Source organism: Melitaea cinxia, chromosome 4, assembly GCF_905220565.1.
Source record: "Melitaea cinxia chromosome 4, ilMelCinx1.1, whole genome shotgun sequence".
Lineage (NCBI taxonomy): Eukaryota > Metazoa > Arthropoda > Insecta > Lepidoptera > Nymphalidae > Melitaea > Melitaea cinxia.
The window spans coordinates 304394-322040 of record NC_059397.1 but is presented as its reverse complement, the minus strand read 5'-3'; the positions used below and the strand labels follow the sequence as shown (position 1 = coordinate 322040).

Sequence of the window (17647 nt, the reverse complement as noted above, 5' to 3'; positions counted from 1 at the left end):
AAAAATTATTTTTATGTTGGATTGTCAATTTACCTAGGAAGGCTATAGGCTATATAACATCACGGGCATTAATAATTAATGTTACGGAAACGGGATAAAATATTCTTTTTTGACAGCTTCCGTTGCGTCCGCTGCTTAATCTGTTAAAGCTACCGAAAAATTATGTATGGTGGAAATGATCGCCATTAAAAGTTTTAAAAAAAAGTCCACAACTGCATATGTCCATCTTTTAACTTTAATTTATAATAATGCTATATTTGTAAAGGCGGTTTTATAAACATGATATAATCCAAATAAATACGTTATTTATCACAAGCATTTCTTTTTGAACAAAATCGTCCTCGACATCATTCGATTACAATAAACATCTTAGAAGATATCATAGTTTTAAAATAACTTTGCAACGAATTAAATACACAAAAAATTAAGACGTGATTTTATTGCTTTTTTTATCAGCCAGGCATAGGAATCCTTACAAATGAAAAATACTTCATGAACTAGGCAATTTTACGAAGATAAACTATCTCTTATTTCGACGCATAACTTAAGAGATAATGTCAAATCAAATGAAACACGCTCCGGTGTAAGTCGCCCGAGTTGCACGGTAATGGTTTAAAATATTATAGTACATTTTTCCTGAAATTAGCGCGGGGAATACCGCAGGAACAGCTTGTTATAAACTGTTAACGTTATAAATACACGATATTGTGTTATCGCACATTGATCAGAACAAAACACTTATTTGTCCAATTTAATATCCTATTGACCAACCACCCTTACATCACTTAATCGTGTCGTACTGAATTTACGTTTAATTATCATCAATTTATTAAACGGGCATTGCACACATGTGCAAGATTTCTACCCTTAAGCGAATGTTACCTCATCGAAGTTGTCGACCATGAAGCAGATGTGCGGGTACGTCATCTCCTCGCCCTCGCCCTTCGTGTCCATCTTGCGCCGGCTCGGCGACGCGTACACCTGCCAAAACACCGGACTCAGTCGAATTCGCACAATAAACTCCCAAACATATTTCATAGAAAATTATACTACAAAACTTTTAAAACTATGCGCAAATGTTGGAATACTGCTTTCACGTGACTTGCAAATATGTGTATGTTTATAAATTACTTTAGATTATTAAATATGTTACGCGTTATTATTATACAGAGCAATCAGTATCTAATCGCGAGCGTCGACGACATTGGGAGAGATCGTTGCCAAAGTGTCAACGACTTCTCGCTAAACAACACACACGATTAGAACATGATATAATTTGCAATATCACAAAAATAATAGCAGATATAATTCAGAAACAATTTGTAATCCAAATTTTTGTCCTCAGCTACTCGACTTCAATTTGAAAACGGGCGTAAAATAAGCATAAACGTTTAATTAGAAGTCGCGTAAGAGGCGCGAGTGGGTAAATGTAACGACTTGACGCCAGATTCGTGTTCCAGTGGGCGCTAACGTTCAAGCGTCGATGTGTGACCGATAGTATTAACGTCAGTCTCAAATGTAAAAAAAATGTAGCGTGCGATAATTTCGTTTCCGTGTTCTTTTGAAGCGGTCCTTTAAAATTCGGTAAATTTTATGACGCTCGAGAAAAACCAATAAAATCATTAAAAAACGTTTTAAAATATTTTACATTTCTATATCCGCTGATGATACAACGAGTAACGCCCCAGAGAGAGATACCGTCGTTCCTGAAATATCTCGAGATCTTTCTATATTTCTTAATATTTGCCTCGTCAACATGTAACAACAAACAAGCACTTTAGGCTACCATTTCTATCCCTTTATTTCCGGCGACGTGAGAACATGGAGATGCATAATTCCCACGCGGAGTAGCTGGCGAGAAACGGAAACAGCGATGTTTAGGCGCCAACCACCGCCGCCAGTTGGAACGTGATACAACAATAACTTTTATGAACACTTATGTGGAACAATGGGAACCGTTCCAAATTCTAAAGAATTTTTAAGAGTTTAACTTAAGAGGAAGTTAAAGCTTACACATATTTTAGATCGATAACTATCCCTTTGATGCCAAAACCAAATCAGTAAAGATAAAATGATAACAATATAATACACACTAACCTACTCGCAGAATAAGTTCAATTTAATAATGTCAGCTACGATATCTTGCGCTTGACAAACGTGGCCTATATTTTTCGAGCGCCGCATTCGTCTATTGTTATAAAAATTGAAAACTATTCTACAAAAAACTTCAGTCGAGCGTCCGTTTTTCTCGTCGAAGTATAAAATGTAATTAGAAAAAGATCCATCTAGACGATTCGATATTAGCTTCCAAGTACTTTCAAATAGAACCTCAATCGTTCGAGCGAGGCGCTCGATAGTAGGTATGGTTTCCTTCAGCAATTACCTACATACAACTGATTGCATTCGTAAGGTTTCATTAGCGCTGTTAATAAGTGTCCAATATCAAACGCAAATCTTTACATACTTATGATTAGCAGATTTAGTTACTAGTAAGAAAATCTACGAAATTTGAACATTATTTCAAATTTCAAACCAAAACTTGGTGGTTCAATTGAAATTTATGTTGCTCGTAATAAAGCCACACAAGGAAGCTTTAGCTAATATCTTCTACGTGGATCGGCACAATATTATCACAAAATTGAAAAGAAATCAAAAGTGGAATGCTATGAGAGTATAACTATTATTGTAAGTAATAAAATACAACAAGTCTCGTGAAATGAGCTCACTACTTTAGCAAAGTAATAAAGGTTACGAGTTTAATATATTACTTCACTCATTAATGAAGGGAAACGCAGTTATTAAAAATTCTTGTAAATACAATTACAAACATCTGTTTCATTAAGTTTTCCTCTAGCTGCGTCGTTAAAGACGGATTCTCTCTTCCGCGCAAGACTGGTTACTTATTCCATATTCATATGTTATTCATAGCTTCGATAAATGTTGCGATAACAGGATGATCTCACATATAATTATGTAGTTTAATATCGAATATTAAAGATGATGACTTCATCTGTATTCTCGAAGTTTCTATGATACACAATAGCATAGGCCTGCGATTTTCAATATCTTGGCATAAAAAGTCACAAGTCCGTTAGACAATTTTGATCAAGTGGTGTTTACGAAGGGCGGTCGAGAGACGCTTACACAATGAGATGCCTCCGACCTTGACCGTGACGGAGCCGCTCGGAGGCTGGCCATGAGGAACATTATCACCTCAGCACATTTAAATTAAATGCCATTTAAGTACTTTATTACATTAAATGTACATTTTTCGCGATTTTATAATTTTTTACTTAAAAACCAAAATATGTGAGGGGTGGAGGGAGTGAAACAGGGGGAAAGGAGACAGTTGTATGTGTATTTTTGGAACAAAGTTCCTTACGGCAGGCTTGACATTTGGCTGGGCGACCGAACTGAGAAAAATGTGATACTAAAACCGTAAGAAAAATATATAACGGAAGTGACGTAATATCAGTCACACGACTGATTAATATGACGTATGTAAAACTAAAATATTACTAGTATTTTTTTTTAAATTATTTATGTAATTTTATATCGTCGACAAAAATAAATAAAGACATGTTTTTTTATTTCACTTAATAGTTTGAATTATTATTATTATTATTATTTTGTTTGATTTATTTTATTTTACGGTATTTGTTATTTTCTAAAATACTAAATTTCCTAAATACTTTTATGTACTTAATTAAAAACCAATTAACAAAATTTAAAAAAATCAAGAACTAGAAAATATATATAAAATTCAACATTTTGTTTTTCAAATATTGTAGCTTCTATATTTTTAAATTTATCTTCACTTCTAGATGTCTTGTGGAAAAGTATTTCAATGTATAAATCTCGAACATTGTTGTATTTCCTAACAGTTGTGTGTTTACCATCGAGCTAACCATTTAATCACTGTCCTTACGAGTTGTTTGTCACACAATGTCATATGAGGAGGACCGTTCGCCGGCTTTGCCAGTTAAATTTAACCTTAAGGCTTTAAGGATAAGATCTATACCTCCCCATGTAACGGCAATCGATATGCAGCACCGTGCAGCGGTCGGTGTAACATTACACCAGTCATATGATACTAAAAATGTGTCTAGAGTCTAGACTCGTAAAACTCGGTAACTTAGCTAGCGTTGCCGATTGTGTCAACGATTTCTCTATTACTTTACTATCGCTTTTAGCTTTTATTTATTCGATTTGAACTGTCACTGCGATGCCAAAAAGAAAAACGTAACGAAGTAGACGCGAAATGGATGAAACATGTTGTCAGTTATTTTTCGATAGCTGTCTCTTTCGCTCACTGTCAATTGAACACAATTGACCGCCGATGCTACAATTTACACTTCAATTAGTTCGTTTAATAGTTCTCACATTCGGCTCACCTCTGCGCTGTCATTAAAATACTAATTCTTATCTAGTTATCCCTAGAACGACGCTGTAGTCGGTTAAACCAACGACGAGATTCCGGACGTTTGGGAAACCGGATCCGCGTGTACTCTCTTGTAAACCGAGACTTTCATAACCATCGAACAGCTAATTCATTCATTCCATTGTTATCAAGGAACTCGACTGGACGATCGGCGGCCGATACTGGACTTACCTACACATAGGCCATAATATAAACTCTTAACCGTTTGTTATGATTCAGCCTGTAATATTCCACTACTGGGCCTCTTTCTCCATATAGGAGAAGGATCGGAGCTTATCCACCACGCTGCTCCACTGCGGGTTGGCGGATGTATTGCCTAGTATGAGTAACGATCAACGGGGAAAGGACGGACAGCTTAACGTGCTCTCCGAGACACTATGGGGAGACCCACTTGGACATACGTCCAAAGCGGATAGAAGTATTCGTACAAATCTACAACATATCCATTCCGAGCGATCGAACCCGCAAGGCGTCGGTGTTGTCGGTGTTTTAGGCGCCGACACGCACCACCAAACCAACCGTTTTTAGTCTTCTATACATATAAATAATAATTGTGTTTGCTCGCAAACGAAAAAAAACCGACTTCAATTACATCGACAAGTAATACAACGTAGATCGACGAAAAAATAGTCAAGTAACTACGCGTTATCAAAGATTACTCAAAAAGTAGTTATCAGATCTCAATAAAATTTAAATGTGACCACATGATAAACATCAGCTTTTGATTAAATTAAAAATATCAAAATCGGTACACCCAGTAAAAAGTTATGCGGATTTTCGAAGTTTTCTTCGATTTCTCTGGGATCCCATCATCAAATCCTGGTTTCCTTATCACGGTACAAAACTAGAGATATCTTCTTTCCAATAAAAAAAGAATTATCAAAATCGGTACATCCAGTAAAAAGTTATGCGGTATAATACAACGTAGGTCGACGAAAAAAGCGTCAAGTAAAAACGCATTATTAGATATAACTCGATAAGTAGTTGTTAGATCTCAAATTAATTTAAATGGGACCAATAGACACACACCACCTTCCGATTGAAAAAAAAATTGTCGAAATCGGTCCACCCGGTCAAAAGTTCAGATGTAACATACATTAAAAAAAATACAGTCGAATTGAGAACCTCCTCCTTTTATGGAAGTCGGTTAAAAATGAATACCCAACATGTATGTACGCGCATAACTTTCGAACGACTGCACCGCATAAACATTATTGACAAAACAGGGTTTGTATACAAGAAAATAAAAATCAAAGCGATATATCCACGAAACAATATAACAAATTGTCCAAGTTCGTTAGGTCAGCTAATTTAATACAACGTCATGATTTACTTTAAACTCGTCGTTCATTCAACAATTAGGCTGTAGTTACAAGCCCGCATTCCGGAAACTTTTACCAATTTATTTTCATTAACTCAAAATACCGAACCAGCACGGAACCCGCTGCGATGGATTGAAGCGTACAATGGTGACCGTCACAATGGCAATCATGTGTACGAGCAATTTAAGTATTACAGTCTATTTGGTATCGCCTGTAAGAAAATACTGACTCACTGCTATTACTTAGCCATGCCTCTTGGCCAATTAAATCGTAGCAAATTAGAACGCCGTGTTAGATTATATTTAAATGAGGTAGGCCACTGCAGGAAATGTCCGCCTGGAGCAGCCCGACTGAGGACTACCCCGACGTACGGGTCAAGGTACTAACTTCGACCTTACAGAAGATCACAGCTAATAATACTGCTTTCAAGTCGTGTTGTGTTCTGCAGCAGTTTCAAGCAGTGGTGAGTAAGATGACCAAAGACCTGGAGGGATTTCGGGTAGGGTCAGCAACGCGCTTGCTATGCTTCTGATATTACAGGCGTCTATAAGCTACAGTAATAACTTATCGTCAAGTAAGTCGTACGCTAATTTGCAGACCTCGTTGTATAGAAAAAAAAATAATGACTTAAAGTACGCCACTCACTGTTTTTATAACTTGAATTGAAAACAAAAATTTACATGTGAATTTGAAACTATAAAATGTTACCTAAAATAGACGCACGAAACAAGTTTTACAAGTGTGTCAAATTTGAATCAGACGTCACAGCAGCAGTTTGAAAAACAACTGCATATAATTATTATTATACTAAAATATTTAAAGAAATGGTGAAAAGTAAACGAAAAGTAAGTGAAATGAAAAGTAAAAGGTTTAAACATTTAAATGGAATTTTAATTAAAAACATTTAAACAATAAATAAATAAATATATAAAAAAAATAATCGTTCAATGTGTAGCTGAATGCAAAATTAAAAAACGGCTGGACTGATTCATCTTTTTTTAAGTTTGTCTAATATTGTAAATTGCGGAATAAAATATTAAGATTGCGCGTAAAATTGGAAAGTTAACGAAACAGTTTTTTTTTTTTTTTTTTAATCTTCGTTCGTTTAGTTCTCAAAACGTTTCAACGCTGTTGGGTCAGAAATATACGCAACAACCCGCACTGTGCGGTACTGATGTTCAGTATTTGTAGACAGTTTAAGTTATGTTAGATATCAGTGATTTACGTTACGTAATAAAACTACATAATAGATATACACGAGTTATCAGAAACAAATTGTGTATTTAAAATTACAGGACAAAAACACTAACCCAACACGAGCCCTACAATATAACTTTTAATTGTTTGTTAAGCGAAACATAACTCCGCGCATTACCATGAATCGATGCTACAAGTATTGTTTAACTGGCCTACATTAAAAGTGCAGTCGCCGGGTTGTTCACCGCACTAGCGAGTATACATACTCCATTGACATCATTAATCCATCAAGTATGGGTGCTTGTCTAAATTTGAAACCCTGTGACCGTTGGACCAACAATTTAAACTAGATTGACGTCGCGTTGACTCGTCGTCAAAATTCATAAAACTTTATAACGCTTTAAAACTCTTGATAGCTCATGATTCTTCTTTGAATCTAAGTTATGCAACAACATAATCTATATAATTTCGTAATTTCAAATCTAAACAACGATAATTAAATGCACAGCGATGTAGTCAGAACGAGTGATACCGGTTCGTGAACGTTTCGCGGTCACGTAGTAGGGCCCGCACCGGTGCACGAGCACCGGCGGCCGGGGGGGCGCCGCGCGTGACGTCACCCCGCGTAATCGTTTCCATTGAGCCGAGCGCGCCCGAAAGCGGCCGACAGCGCCCGAGCGCCGCCGCCCCGCGCCGAAGCCAACCAGTGTTACAGACATCTTTTCTAGTACGCGGCCGACACCACACGAGCTTGCTCGCCACCGCGCAGTTTGTCGATTCGAGTGATATTCCCAGCGAGATTGAGGCCGCGATCCGGTGCGCAGTGTAACAGTGTGAGTGAAGTTCGACCGGTGAAGCTCGGCCCGAGCGCTTTCCACGCATGCCGAAAGTGATGTGTACGAGATAGTGTGCCGAGCCGACCTCGTTTACCCCTCGAGTCGCCGGACGCGAGTCGAGTCAGGCTTTCTATCGGGCGCACAGGACGGCCGACACGCCGAATCGATGAGGAGCGCTCAGCCGGAGTGACAGCTCGCACATTGATCGAGTGAGTCCCGATACCGTTCGCTATGCGTCTTCCGTGCACTTTCTACCGCGATGCACGCTCGCGGAGCGGCTAGGAATCTGTCGTCGAGTCGCGACCAATCTATATTTGTCTAATCGGCGAGTGCATCCCGGCCAGCGGCGCGCGGAGGGTGCACAGCCGATGCACCGCGGCGCGGGGCGGCGAGCGGCGTGTTAATTAGCAAATGACACAAAAGAGAACGGCCGCGCGCCCTCGTGCTTTGTGTCCACGGTCTTTGAACTGTGCCACCCGCTCGGGTCTCTCGTTTGTTTACAACGCTGAACCGTCTAGAATTAACAATAAAATACGCAGCGATTACTCGACGTGAGTGAGGTTATTGCGAGAGTAACAAAATCACGATAATGTTTTAGCTAATGACTGTAGGAGGTACATTATACAAGAACGTTTGAACTGATCAACAACAAAGAATGTAACAGTTTAGAGTTGCTAAACGTGTATACAAATTCTAAAACCGGTTTTTATTCCTCATTATTTGTCAGTTTAAAATTGATTAGAGTTCAACCGGATTCTCATCCACATTTTACGATTTGGTTAACGACAATAATAATTATCTCAAACATACAGAGCTCAACATTATATATACGCATATTGTACGTGAATTTGTTATCATTTATTTGTTATTGTTAGCAGTTATTCGATACAGTGTGACGTATAAAACTGGTGATATAAATGGTACTCGTATCCGTTTCAGGTTCAATACAGACCAATGGTGATTGGATGACGATCTCCGCCCGCTCCCCGGACAAGGAGTCCTCGCCACCCAAGCAGATTAACTTCGCGGAACCGCTCGTCGAGTCGGTGCGCGTGTACCTCGCCAATGAGCTGCCCGCCAAGCAGCTAGCGCTGGTGCCGCGCGCGCCCTCGCCGCCCCCGCCGCCCCCGCCCCCGCCGCACTGCCATGTCGAGATAGCCTCCGGCACCGCGCGCGAGGACATCAAGGGCATCAACTTCGAGGCGCGCCTCAAACGGAATGACCTAAACAACAACGCATCGCGGAGCCAGAGCGACCAGAGAGAGATGCCCAGCCAGGCGGAGCTGATGCAGCGGCAGCCGCTGCTGGCGCGCGCGGTCAAGACGGACGCGCCGCAGCCCACCACCGACGAGTCCGACCCGGACCAAGACCACTCGCCGCAGCGCACCCACGCCGGCGACTTCATGGTGGAGATCCCGCCCGGTGCGGTCCGCGAGGAGAGATATCCCAAAGAGATATGGAAGACGATAGTATCTTTCTTCTTCCTATTCACGTGTGTGTGCGTGAACATGATGTCGCTGTCGCTAGTGCACGAGCGGCTGCCGGACAGGAACACGACGCCACCGCTCAACGACATCGTGCTGGACAACATCGCCGCACGCGACTGGGGCCTGAACGTCTCCGAGTACCTGATCATGATATCCACGACGGTCGCCATGCTAGTCGTCGTCTTCCATAAACATCGGTTTATCGTCGCCCGGCGACTGTTCTTCATCATTGGGCTGCTGTACCTGTACAGGTCGGTCACCATGTTCGTGACCGTGCTGCCGGTCGCCAGCACCACGTACTACTGCAGTCCGAAGAGTAACAACACGACGCCGCTGCTCATTATCAGAAGAATGTTTTATCTGATCTCGGGCTTCGGACTGTCCATTAATGGAAAACACACGTACTGCGGTGACTACATATATTCCGGACACACCATGGTGTTAGTGTTGAGTTACCTAATTGTAGCGGAGTACTCGCCCAAGAAGCTGTGGCCCGTGCACTGGGCGATGTGGGGCTCGGCGCTGCTGGGCGTGTTGTTCGTGCTGCTGGCGCACGGGCACTACACGGTGGACATCGTGATCGCGTACTACATCACGACGCGCCTGTTCTGGACGTTCCACTCGCTGCTGGTGACGCCGCACCGCAGCGGCAACGGCTACAACCACTACATGATCCAGCGCGAGTGGTGGTACTGGCTGTTCACGTACCTGGAGCGCAACGTGCGCGGGCCGGTGCCGCGCCGCTACGACTGGCCGCTGCCGTGGCCGCGCACCAAGCTGTTCAGCCGGCTCAGCTAGTGACGCGCCCGCCCGCCGCCGCCGGAGCGCGTATGACGCTCACCTTCTGCGAGTGCCTCTTCAGCACCTGCAGCTCCTTGGGGCTGGTCCGCGTACAGATGGCCAGCGTGAGCGTGTAGTCGAACTGGTGCACGATGAGGTTGAGGTAGACGGTCTCCTCCCAGTCGATCTCCGGGTCGCCGATGGGCAGCTTTTTGGAGTCCTTGCGAAACACCTCCACGTCCGTCTGCGAACAAACAGGCCAGCCGAGCGGCGGGTGAGCCGGTGAGGCGGGCTCGGGGCCGCCGCGCGACTAATGTGATAACCCTATCCCCGTTGCAGACTATTCTCGAACGAAGACCTCGTAAGCTTTTATCGTTAAATAGATTTAAGATTCGATTTTCATTTGACAGAGAACAATAATCGATCAACTATGTATCAACTGTTGTATTTTTGTTTTGTAAATTGTATATTTTATAAGTGGTTATTGAACAGTCTCGAGTCTAACGAAGAAATAATATTTATTAACAAAATATACTGTGATTAGTTTTTGATGTGCGCTGAATGCGAGTGCGGTCGAGAGTGTGCGTGCAGTGCTGTGCGGAGGGGCGTCTAGGATAGTGTCAGAGCATTGTACATTCGTCGTGTTGTAATAGCAGTCTATTGTAAGAAATAATATTTTTATATTGTTTAAAATAAAGTACACAACTGTTATCGATGCAAACTTTTTGTATATCCAAAGATTGTTCTAATAGAGTATAGTATCTATAATCCAAATGGTGCTGACCCAGCCACAGCCCGGGCCCGACCGAGGCGGGCGCTGGCTGCGTCGGTCGCGCTTCGTTCCGGAACTCGTCCAGGTTGACACTGCTATTTGTATTATAGCATATACGGGAACATTGCGAGTAGGAGCACAAACGATTTACTGATCGCGAAAGTATTTTTATAAAATGAATTTATATAACTAAGAGGAGAACTTCGATGTAGCGTGGCGAACATAAAACGGAATTTGCCATTCGTACGTAGGCACTAGATAATTGCGTTTACAAATTAGATAGCATAATCTGTTTAATCTAGCCTGGATTCCGAGAAGATAAAACACTGTCGGAGCAGCGAATCAGATGTGTACAAACTTAAAACCAAATGTACTCCATATACTATATTTCAATGTGTTTAATGTTAAGGATGTGACTCCTTTAAATTTATGAATAAAGTATTAATTGTGCTAATGTCTCTCGTTTTAAAAGCTTTTAAACTGAAAAGCAAATTCCACACTATTCCTTGTATTGAAAATAATATATATTACACGAGAGATGTTATGGACTTGAAGTTCCAGATATCGATATGGATATTGTGCTGGTTTCGTATACTGTTACGGATATAAAATATTTCAGAATTTCTCTATGTTTCGAATAGCTTCGGTTTTCGGAAATTAGTTTTAAGTAATTGTTAAAGTAAATTGTATTGTTTTAAATATTTAATTCTTAAACTAAAGAGTAAGACACGTAAATAATAATCGATTAAACGAGCATACGCGGGCAATTTCAATCAATATCAAATCAATCCACGTCGTAAAATGTCTTATTTAAACTCTGGCCATTTCCAAAACAATTCGAAACGCTTTTATCTGATTCAGTTACGATTACAGAGCTTATAAAATACTATCACTCGAAATGTAATCAACATAATAAAACGATATCTTTATCGGAACAATAAGTAATATGACGACTGGTCGTGATCGTGAGACTGATAGCGTAGGACAGCCACGTACCTCATACTTGGGCAGGTAGCGCGAGGATCCCTTCACGTGACGTTTGCGCACAAAGAACAGCAGATCGTCGCAGTCAATCGACTGCTCCTCCTGGAAGAGGAAGTGGCGCACGAACAGGTCGGTCCAGTACGTCGTGCCCTGCAGCACCACGAACCCTGAGTCTGCAACACACATTTACATCAACACTTGTCTCCGCAGTTTCCTTTTCTATTCTATGTATTCCTCTATTTCCCAATGTTTTACATTTCATCGCAGTTCGCTTGCTATCGCGAGGTACTAGGAATCCACGGTCATATGAAATTTGAAGTGCCTTCGAAGAGAAGATTTGACAGATCTCTGCTGAATGCTTATAGATGTAATTTGCATGTTTCTAAAATCTCTGTTACTAACAAAACATGAAAATAATCAGTCGCTCGGCTGTATTTATCTCACAAATCGATTGAAATGATTTATTTAATGATGAAATGTATTTTTACTTATAATTGAGATGTGATAGATGCTAGTTTTAATACTGTCATCGTTATGTTATACTGATGCGTGATCGAGTAACTTTTGTGAGCACAAGTTGCCAGGGCTCGACGCTTCAGCTGCATAACGCTAGGATTATTTATTTAATTTAACGTAAGCTTCTCGTAAGTCGTGTCGTGCGGAACACGCGTTGTACATAGAAACGATAATATCGTACCGTGTTGTGCAGCGGATACGGAAACAAGTTTCAAAAATATTGTCAGTTTTTATGTTATGAAATTGTTTTTATCTGTACATATTATTTTTTAATTTATTGTTTGTTAAAAGCTGCAGTAATGCGATGATGTTAACGCTACGGTGATGTTTACTTCATTGAATCTATTGTTTCATAATTTGTGTGAAATAAAAGTCCTTCGGGGAAATGAATAGACATCACCGGCACCGAGGCATACAGCAACCCTACTGGGCTCCGGACCGGGGCTGCCTACTAACACATTCCGTAACAGACAGACTCTTTGTAGTCATTTATATGTCGAGAACACTGCAAAAGTGGGTTCCCTATAAATGTAAAATGATTAGAGAGAAACCCTTTACATGTTGCTTAAATTTTATATACAAAACATTCAATATTTTACGCTGGTGGTCTGTCGGAAATATTTGACGATTTCGCTGAAGCTACAGAGGAACCCGAAGTGTTTGTGATGTTCTGTCGATGTCTGTCAGTGAGTACGATTGCTGACAGTTTTTATCCATTGCTGTTGTAATTCAAAGTTCAATAAATGTCTTTTCTAATCGCATTCGTTTCATTTGTCCCCGTAATCATCGTCAATAATTTTTTTTAAAATCAATCGACACACACCAGTGAAACTCTAATACATTTATATACGACTGTGTTTTGAACATAATAAATAGTAGATTTAGCTGATGTGTTAAATCATTTACTTAACAGACTACATCAAAAGTAAATTAACGTTATCATTGTTATGAATTAGATTTAATCTTAATATTTATTCGAAGCTCGACAGCAAACTTTCGATATTATCTAAATCAACTTTTCAGATTAGCAGCAGTAAATTGACTTCTACAAATTATACAAAACAATTCGCGGTGTTATGAAAGTAACAAACACTTATGAAAAACTATAATTGTTCATTGTATTCATAACACTTAACGATAAGACTTGAACCTTTGAACCTTGTTGAAGATGAGGTTAAATTTTTACAGATGTAACGGCAACGTTTTTGTCGATGGCGCTGGAACGGAAATCTATAGCTTTAGATTTGTATAAACATAAACTTGACTTAAAAATTAGTTTGGCAAAGAAGTTTCACATCTGACATGTGTACTTTGTACGCACGCACTTTTTTTTAACAAATGCTAAGGATTTTATACATTTAATAAGTCGAGTCATTTATAGAATAAAAATATTAAGTAAAAGATTTTGGTGTCAAGATTACCTTAAGTGGTCTAACAAAACTTTCTGATCGTTTTTTGTCAACGACTCTGGACTTATGAGCAAAATTAAAAAGTAAATTAATTCTAAATAAGTTCACCGATAGATGGCACTAGTAGCGTTCAACACGAGGAATTATGAATGTTATACTACGAACAAATTTATATTACCTATATACAATGCGCTGATATTAAATACAAGGTTATTACGAGTTAGTATTGTACACAGGCGATTAGGATGCGCAGGCTATAGAAGATAATCCATACTGTTTTGGTGATTATGGTGATTTTTTTTAGGAATCATTTTTGAGTCACTCAAATAGTTTTTTTTTTTTTTTTTGATTAATTTGATTTAACATGACTCGCCTAATAAAATTTATACTAATCTGTACTAAAATGAAATATAATATACACACAGATACACGCTTATTTAATTAAGTGATAACATATATATAGGTAAATATAGTGCTCACAGAATAGTCCAGCTACGATTAAAATTGATCAAGAAAAATTATTAACTTTAATTCTATAGTTATTGAAAGAGATCAAATAATAAAGTAAATTTGACTACCCTACGTTTGACAAGTCACTGGGTAGTATCACTACCATCAAAAATTATAATTATTAATATCCTATTTAGGGACACATGTAGATGAATATATTATGAAAAGATAATATTAGTAATCATTTCAAATTTCCGACTTAATTCTTGTGACATCATCATCATCATCATCATTACAGCCTATACTGTCCACTGCTGGACATAGGCCTCCACAAGTTTACGCCAAAAATAACGTGAACTCATGTGTTTTGCCCATAGTCACCACACTGGGCAGGCGGGTTGGTGACCGCAGGGTTGGCTTTGTCGCACCGAAGACGCTGCTGCCCGTCTTCGGCCTGTGTATTTCAAAGCCAGCAGTTGGATGGTTATCCCGCCACGGGTCGGCTTTTTAAGTTCCAAGGTGGTAGCTGTGGAACTGTGTTATCCCTTAGTCGCCTCTTACGACACCCACGGGAAGAGAGGGGGAGAGGAGCGATATAAAAAAAATCGTACTAAAAGTTGGTAGGCTTTGCGGTGGAGAGGTTATTTACTGTTTCGTAATACTACTGTCTTGTATTGACAAACAGTATGTAATATATAAATGTGTTTGTGGACAATATATACATCACCTGTTTGTATAATTGAACATCTCAGTGGACGTCTCACGACGACCCACATGCCATCCACAGTTGCGGATAGTAGATAATAATAATAAAGATGTTTATTCATCAACAAAAAAAAACTATTCTTAACATTGATTCTTAAAGTCTAATTTACAGAGATTTTAGAAAAAATGCTGGCGAAAAGGTCGTAGGTTCAGCTTATAGCTGCTTTTCAGTCCGCACCTTTACAGACACAGTATTATGGCAGAGAATATTTATTATTACATTATCAGTAGTTTAGTCAGGAATTTTTAAAATCGAATGTCTGAAACAACAGAACCGTTAAAAAAAATTCACCAATTTGGAGAATGGACCTTTTATGGAGAAAAAAAACAAAGGGACTTTTTATGGAGATCCATTGAAAAGGTTCGACGAGGATGTCAAAAAAACGAATGTTGCTTTCACGAAAGGTAAGAGATATACAAATGCCTTCTGGAGAAAAAACAAAATATAAAAACACAATGTATGCTATGTTCAGAGCAAAACTGAGACCATATTTCAATACCCAGGTATGTCGCAGCCTACTGGTTCAAATCACTGTGCAAATTTTAGATTATTCTAGCCATTGAGTTATTATTACTCGTATAATAATAGTTCAAAGATTCTAGCTACCTTTTGATGGAATCATTACAAAAATTTAATTGCTTAATATTACGGCTGTCTTAAAATCATTTGGTTTTGGAGTATTAGTTTAAATTTTAGTGGCCTAATTTGATCCTATGTCATCAAATTATTTTCTGAATTGGCCATTACATTTTTTTTTTTTACTAACACAATTAGTTTGGATTAGCACTGTCCTTACAAATATATCAAAGAGTATAACAGAATATAAAAATATAGTTCAACTAGAACTTGAACTATATTTAGGAAAACTTAGCGATTGATATATGGTACAACAACCAGATTAACTATTAGTCATACACATCAAAGACTTTAATAATGGCCATATTTCAGACACTGGAGCTTTGGCTACCTTTCTCACCACAAGAACAAAACACTACAATGGAGCAGTATTATGCTGCAAACTTTACACAAATGAATAACTATTTACAAAGCTTTTCTTTCTGTTTCGTATTACTGCCATTATCTAAATATTTGTACAAAAACCTAAAAAAAGTTTAAGTGCAACCCAACAGAATACCTATTAAAAATATAAGATTTTTACTGTTGCACAAAACTCTACTACATACTTAACCTTTTACCTGTAACTCTAAAAAGTATTTATATTATGTAGATAGAAAAAATCAAAACAAATGTTTTATTATTCTCACAGTTAACAATACAACAGAAATGTTCATATGTAAACAAAATGAAAGAACTAAAACACTGTCAACAGGCTACGAAAACAAAGTTTAAGTTGTTGCAATAGATAGAGACAAATTGACTGAGACAAAAAGTGAACATCTAAATTTTTTATAATTGTTGCAGTATAGAGTAACCTGCAAGTAACATTATGGTACACTCTAGATCGGTAACCACATTTAAAGATTCATTTGGGATACTAGTAAGACTATGGGGCCCGTTTCACTGATGAATTTTTTTGATATATTAATGTTTTTTTGCCATCGATTTCCACTATATTTATGAAACATTATTATCTGCAAATGTGAATCTAAAAGTTCTAGTTTATTAGTTAAGGAGAAAGAGGTTCTAACGACCTATTCTCACACAAACAAACACACTCATACACACACAGAAACATGTATAAATAAACTCTTTTTTTTGTCTTTTCTGATTGAATTTTGATAATGTTAAGTTTTTTTTTTAATTTTATAAGTATGAATATGGAAGAGCAGGTCATCTTGACAAAGGTAAAACACTTACTTAAAAGGATGTCATAACAACGGTATATGTAAACGTTTTTCTAAATAAATAATTTTTTATTTATTTTTTATTTTCTTATTCTACCTCCTGCTGTTAAAGTATATTCCTAACTTATTTGCAGGATTAATTTTTTCCATGACAGGTAAAACAAGCCATAATTAATTTAAATGGAACTTTTAAAATAACAGATAACGGTCCCTACTAGCTCTACATAAAGTGTCATACAGTTCAGTCTTCTTGAAGCAAAAAGTTATCAAAAATAAATTTGTACATGGAATAAATATAAATGTATTTAAAGTTATCAATGTCTGTGTATCTAGTGGACTAGAACTTCAGAAAGCAATAGACATCAATAATCTATACACAGAAGGGAATATTTTAATATATTTGAGTTCTAATATCTATACTTATAAAGCTGGAAAAAAATTTTTAAACACACTAATCTTAGAAACAACTGGTTCCAATTAAAAATTGTTTTTGTGTTTGACAACCCATTTACCAATGAAGGCTAACAAGACAAATCCTACTATCAATCCTATTTTATGCAATTTCTAATAAGACTAGGCTATTCTGATTTACCTAAGACTATTTTACAGCACACGGTACAATTACATGTATATTCTTATAAGAGTGTTATTTATCCAGACAAAAGTCTCTCACACAAGCATGTGCATTTGCTGTAATTTTATCTGTGTATATGTAGATAAAATATAGATTTCATACTTTCTTTTGCCTGCGTTACAGTAAGATATTTTTTTTTTTAATTAAAAGCAAAGGAAATTTTAAAAAACATTTTACCAATCATTGTTTAGGTTATAATATCAACTATAACGACAAGAATAAATAGCTTAAGTTCAACAAAACTAGAG

At 38.2% G+C, this 17647-nt stretch overlaps 1 protein-coding gene across 1 annotated transcript in view; it reads right to left on the bottom strand.

The window, feature by feature from the left end:
* Window positions 1-17647, bottom strand: part of LOC123669985 (uncharacterized protein KIAA0930 homolog) — a 58558-nt gene that overhangs the window by 40661 nt on the left and 250 nt on the right. The window contains exons 2-4 of the mRNA XM_045603490.1: window positions 11832-11992; window positions 10125-10307; window positions 883-981 (exon numbers count right to left, since the gene is read on the bottom strand). Coding sequence (XP_045459446.1) covers window positions 883-981; window positions 10125-10307; window positions 11832-11992 — 443 coding nt within the window. The remainder of the gene's footprint in view (window positions 1-882; window positions 982-10124; window positions 10308-11831; window positions 11993-17647) is intronic.